The sequence below is a fragment of the Corvus brachyrhynchos genome, unplaced genomic scaffold (assembly GCF_000691975.1).
Source record: "Corvus brachyrhynchos isolate BGI_N302 unplaced genomic scaffold, ASM69197v1 scaffold514, whole genome shotgun sequence".
NCBI lineage: Eukaryota > Metazoa > Chordata > Aves > Passeriformes > Corvidae > Corvus > Corvus brachyrhynchos.
In genome coordinates this window covers 3,336,548-3,342,769 of record NW_008238319.1, presented here as the reverse complement: position 1 = coordinate 3,342,769, position 6,222 = coordinate 3,336,548, and the positions used below count along the sequence as shown (strand labels likewise).

At 40.9% G+C, this 6,222-nt stretch overlaps 1 protein-coding gene across 2 annotated transcripts in view; it reads left to right on the top strand.

Annotated features, from left to right (window-relative positions):
• The window catches only part of ZRANB1 (zinc finger RANBP2-type containing 1), a 43,148-nt gene that overhangs the window by 18,225 nt on the left and 18,701 nt on the right, over positions 1-6,222 (top strand). For both annotated transcript variants that reach the window (XM_008633333.2, XM_017733874.1), the window contains exon 4: positions 6,196-6,222. This exon is cut by the window's right edge and continues 149 nt beyond it. In XM_008633333.2, the coding sequence (XP_008631555.1) occupies positions 6,196-6,222 (27 nt within the window). The remainder of the gene's footprint in view (positions 1-6,195) is intronic.

The window sequence follows — 6,222 nt, the reverse complement described above, 5'->3', positions numbered from 1 at the left end:
GCCCCCCTGCCACTCTGGCTGCGGCTGGGGATGGCAGATGGTGCCTGTAGGGATGGTTGGGAGGGGAAGAGTCCCTGCTGTGTGTTGTACAGCCTGGCCTCCTTCCCTGTTCCCCTGGGATAGTGGGAAGCATGACTTGGCTGCTGTGCCAGGTAGCAGAGATGCAAGATCATAGCTCTCACCTGAGTAAGAAATCTTGGTGTGTTGTCATCTGTGCCTTGTACATCTGTCCTATCACAAACGCCTTACATTTGTGTGTGTATATCTTTGAGACTGAGGAAAACTGCCTGCCTTATTCCTTGGCAGAAAATCATCTCCTGAAACACACTTTTAACTTTGGTCTCTTGACTACTTTTCTTAAACACTGTGATATTTTATGCTAAAAATAATTGAATAAATGATCAAGTTAAAACCAGTTATTTCAATTTGCCTTAGAAGCTCTGATGGTTAACTTTAATAATTGACTTTAATGATTTTCCACTGTCCAGCCTCCTCTTAGGGTACAACCCTGCAAGCAACAAGGGGTGTGAATACCTCTGACAGATTGGAGAGGGATAAGGACGTCTTTAAACAGTTTTTCTTACATCTGTGCTGCTTTGTCCTGTAGTGATACATTCAAAACACACAACATGGATTCTATGTAAGGAGAAGAGCTGTTTGCATGGAAAAAAGAATAGCCAGTAGTCATCCCCTCATGCATTGGATGGCTTCAAGTTTAAGGTACATGTCTTCTTGGAAGTATTTATTTCTTTTTTTAAGCTGATGCAAGTTGCTGAGCTTGAAGAATCAAAAAAACCTTAATAGACGGAAGTTTCTGTCTCAGTGTCATTACCTGGAGAGTGATCTACCATTGATTGTGTGCTGATACTGACAGGGGAGGCCCTGGAAATCAAAAAACAGGAGAAGGAACAGAAGGGTGTGGTTAGAGGCCCATAAAGGTTTTTCAGACAACCCCTCTCTTTTTTTATCAGTTGGTGTGTCATATTTGCTTGCAAAGCAGTCCTTCCTTCAGGAGAAATTCTTCCCAGGCTGAAATTGTGAGTCACTTAGTATCAATAAAACTTCATTTATGGCCACCTGATGTACCCCTGGTGAAGAGCTGGAAGAGCCTGAGGGCTGACTCAGCTCCAGAGAATGCCACAGGTCCTCAGCACTCTGTGTTAAAGAAGCAGAGATTGTTAACAGGTGTCAGAATTAGGTTTTAGTGGGTCAGTTGATCAGCCTCTCACTTGCTGACACTTAAACCAATCTTAGGATTAGTCCTTAGACAAGTAAATGAGAACATACATATGACAGACCACTTGCAGTTGTATCTGGAGCAGAAGAGAAGCAGCACAGAGCTCTGTCTCTCATCTGTTTTATGTTATAGCAGGATCTGTCTTGACTTCTGACTTCTAAAATGTGTAACTTGGTTGTTGGAGAAATTTGCCTTCTCTTGCCAAGCAGTTCAAAGCATTGTCCCACACAAGGTACCTCCTTAAGATGAAGTGTTTCCTTTTGCAATCTGCTGGGATGGGAGAACACATTGGTTGCGTGGCATTGCAGCCTCCTTGAATCCCAGAAATCCCTAATCCCCAGGTAGTCACAACTGCATCAGTCTGCTTGAAAGAATTTGCCTACTTCATTTTGAGCAGGTTGTGCCAGCCTGTACTCCACAACTGTCAGATACTGAAGTAAATAAAGGCTGCTGCTGGAGTATTTTCCTTGGGAACTTTTCTATCTGGCTGTTCTGAAGCCACTGGAAATGTGCAATTAAGGAAAACAGGACTTGGTTTTCGAGAAATGCTTGTAAGCCTATCTCGCATATTTTCCAAGTTTATATAACTGCACTAAACCCTATAAATATTTACATGTTCTAAAGAATAAACTTAATAGCACCTTAAGCTGAAATAGTTTGGTTTTATCAGCTAATTCTGGCTTATTTAATATGAGGGTAATATTGACATCTAATAAAGAAGGAAGCTGTAAAAGTTGTAGTAGGATCAAGATGGTACAAAGAGATATAATTGATTAATAGTTTTTTTAATTTAGTCTTTTAAAATACCTTTCTTAATCTCTATCATCTAATATATCCTGAGACTGCAAATGCCTGATTTGTGCTGTAAGAGGCAGGGCTTTACTAGAAGAAGAAAAGCCTTGGCTCCTGGTGCTGTGAAAGTCTTCCAATAAGAGGAAATGCCTGAATTGCAAAATGGGAGCAGAGTTGAACCTGTAAATGCAGAATTCTGACTTGCAGTTGTATTTTCTCATGACTTGGGCGAAGCACTTGGCATTCTGTCCTCTCCCTTAACATGTCAGACTATAGTCAGAGTTTGTACGTTAGGCCAAGCAAAATTTTTTGGGGGGGATGCAAAAACTGGTGTATTCAGGTGCAACAGCAAAGGGACGTTTCTGGAGGCCACTTTCAAGGAAAGCTGTGATTGTGTGGATCAGGAGCAGGCACTGAGTCACTGGGATGTGTTTGCATTTGTGTTGCTCTTGAAGCTGATCAGGGCTGTGCCCTCACAAGAGGCTGAGCTCCTGGAGGCTCCCGGGTGTTCTGGGAACAATCTTAAGGCAAATGCCACTCTTCCTTTTGACATTTTAACAGTCTGGGGAATGCAGTGGGTGTCAGTGGGGAATAATCCAACTGGCACAGTGCTGGATCAGGACACGATTCGGAGTCTGCTTGTGTAAGTAATGAGGCACTTCTGCATTGTGAAATGCAGGGAATTATAACATCAGTAAATATTTCTGTAATAGTTTTCATAAACAGTGGGGTTTTCAAGCTCTTTTTAAATAGACTTAATGAATTGGAGACTCTTATCTCACAGAAATCAAAGCCTTTGTAGGAATGTGCCTCCTATTGTCAATAGAAGCATATGCAGGTCTCATTCTGAAATGGTGATACTGAATTTCAGAATTGCAGGCACGGTGCATGTAGGCAAGTCCACCTCATAGTTCTGGGGCAAGATTTGTGTTTTCTGGTTCATATTTCTGACAGTCTGCCTGTTATCACTGTGTTTTGTGTTCACTGCTGCCTTAGCTTGCATGGACTGGCACTGTAAGCAGGAGGGCACCTGATGGTCAGGAATTTTCCCTTTTCTTCTGCAGTGGCTCCAATGGAGTAGGTATTTGGTAGAACAGGTAAAGAGAAACGTTGACTTTTCTTGCTGTGGCTCAGAGGGGCCAAAGAGGTTTGTAATGCCCACAGAATACTGGTGCTGCAGTAGTGAGTTGGACTAGACAAACAAATTTCCTGATGCTTCCCCCTGCTATAAAGAGTCATTTTTACCTGTTTTGATTACAGAGTAAAGAATGACCAGATACAATCCATGCACACAGTCACATTGCGATCTCTCAGTGAGCTGTAGCTGTGCTAGTTTGTGTCATGTAGCATGCCAACCCTGTACCTAAAATGCCACTAAAAATACATTTATAATTTTTTAAAAAAAATAAGGCCCAGAAAACATCTGCAGTTTGCCTGGTTTGGATGTATTAATTGATCTTTGGCTTAAACTTCATCAGCAAAGTTTTTTAACTGACAGCTTATATAACAATTTTAGTAATTCTAGGACATGGGGCTTTTAGGAATGTCAAGAATTGCAAGACGTGGGAATAAACTTCCAGAACTGGCAGTGCTGCATAGAGCACATGTCACTGATTTGGATCCTTATTGCAGCTTGTAGTAGTTAGTGCTTGAAAAAGGCATTGCCAAACCTCACGTGACCACCTCAGCATCAGCTTAGACTTCAGTTGTTGCTGAGGTTTGATGAAGAGTGGGATGATAATAAGCAGCTGAGGGTGGGGGACTAGAACAATAATTAAAATGATGAATTTCCCAGTAGTAGGCTGTAGTAAAATGTACTGCTTGACAGGCTGGCTGGCTGGAATGTGATTTGGGTCTAACCATCTGTCACCAAAAGATCATTTTAGGGATATTTGTTTGAATTTTGAAATTAATTGTGGGTATTTGGATTCTCAGAATGGCCACCTACTGGTCTTGGGTGTGTTTGTATTGAGGGATGTGGTGGAAGGTGCAGATGTGGTAACTGGAATCTCTCCTGTGTCAGTAGGAGTAGTTAAAATACAAAAAGGGGTGACTAGTCTTTATCTTAGTGGCTTTTAGTCTTTAACAAGATGCTTCTCTTAAATTAATGTAATAATAAAAAATTAAGGATATCATAAGATAGCAGAGAACCTGCTCTTCTATCAAATTTCTTCTTTCCTGGATTCTTGGGTTTGCCAAAGCTGTGGTATAACTTGTTTTAAGAGGGCAGGTCATGAGAAATTAGTCTGATTTGTTATCTGTGTACACATACATATCTACACACACGCTAAAAAAAAATGTCAGTTTGGAGTATTTGGTTGGAATGATCATTGCAGCAGCCATGAGGAATTGCCTTATCAGTGGCAAAAATGTGCTTGCATGGAAATAAAGTTGTACACTTGGCACTTCTGACTCCTACAGAGCAAGAACTAAAATTGGACAGACAAAACTCATCTTGGGAGAATACACGGGCAGGCACTGAATGAGACAGTAGTGCTGGAGAGGGAACAGGAATTGTCTTCCTTACAGGAGACAGACACATGCAGCAGAAAACTAAAAAAATACTGTCTTGTATGGTTTTCCTTCTGCCCTGGTCTGTTAGGACTTGGGAATGAGTGGGTAGGTCTTGTATGACTAAAATTTGCAGTTGAATTGTTGTTTTGGAACTTCTCTGCTTTAGACCACTGTTGAATAATCAAGCTTTTATCAGTGGAGGCTTACAGAGCACAGCTGAAACTTTGTAGAGAAATGTCTTGAACTGATAATCCCATTTTTCTCCCCTGCATTTCTTCTGAAAGCTTTATAATCTCAGCATTCAAAATGATACTTTTTCACTGAGCTAAGAATGCTTTTCTAAATCATGGCTTAACCAGCAAGCCAGTGGTTAGTGTGCTTCTCTCTAGCAGCCGCTTCAATTTGTTGTGTTGGAGGTTTTTTTAATTTTGGTTGGGGATTTTTGCTCGTTTGGGATGTGGAGTTTGTTTGAGGGGGCAGGAAATGTGGCTTTTTCCTTTTTTTGTTTTGTTTTATTTTAAGTCATGAGTGGGAGTGATTGTCCTGATTGGGTCTGATGACCTTTCCTTTTCAATCAACTTTTTTGAGTTCTGGTGAGCAAATGAAGTAAAAGATGGACTTGGGTCTCAATCGCCAGCCTTGTGGCCTCTACTCAACTGCTGACTCTCAGGAGCTGGGAAGGAGGTTTAGCTGCAGAAAATAGGGAGAGGGTTTTCTCATTTGTCATCTGTGCTCTTACTCTTCTCTACTTCAGCTGCTGCAACAAGGGCTGCTTCTCAGTGGTGAGATTCTATTCTCCATTCAAGATGGCTTCAGGGACACTATTCTGTTTCCTCAGTTCAGCACTGCACTTAAATAGAATATTTTTGAAGGCATTTGTAAATTTAGGAAGTCTTATACTGGAACAGATACTGTTAGCATAAGCACCACCTCTTAGTGTATTCTGATAACTGCAGCTAAGGAATACATTCAACATGAGTGGTCTTGATATGAAGCATGGTGCAGAAGTCAAAGATTGCCAGGGACTCTAGAAGACATCAGGATCATTCATTGTTCCTCCCATCTTGTTTTAGAAGGTACACACAGTGTATTTAATTCCTCTTTAATTCAGTTTTAATAGAGTACCCCGAGTGAAACTCTCAGGTTCCACTAGTAGCAGAGATGGTGAGCTGAAGAGAAAAATCTGTGCTCTGTATCATTTGTACTGTTTGGAAAAAATAAAACTTTTAGTCCAAAAACCTTTTAATAGATCCTATTTCTATGATCTAGTAGTTTGTTTTTGAGATAAAAGGGAAGATAAAACAATCAAACTAATCTCTGTCATGTGAAGAAATTACTTTCTCTCTGGTCAAATGAAATGCTTGTGAGTATGTTACTGCCAGTGTTTCATCACAGGTCCAATTCTGAGCTGGCTTTTGATCTCTTACATTTTCCAGCTAGTGTGGGTTAATAGAAATGGTCTGAGAGATGAGGTAAGTGTAAATATTTTGTAATCTTCTGCTTAAAATAATTAAAACTTGTCAAGTTTCTTGCTACGCAATTGATCTTCGTCTGTTCAGCCTGTAACAGGGTAGCTACAGGCGAGCTGTTAAATAAGGTGGCTTGTTCCCTTGCTGTCTGAAGTGAACTGTATGTTGTTTCTCTGCCCTCAGGAGTTGTGGAAGGTGATTTAGCTGCTG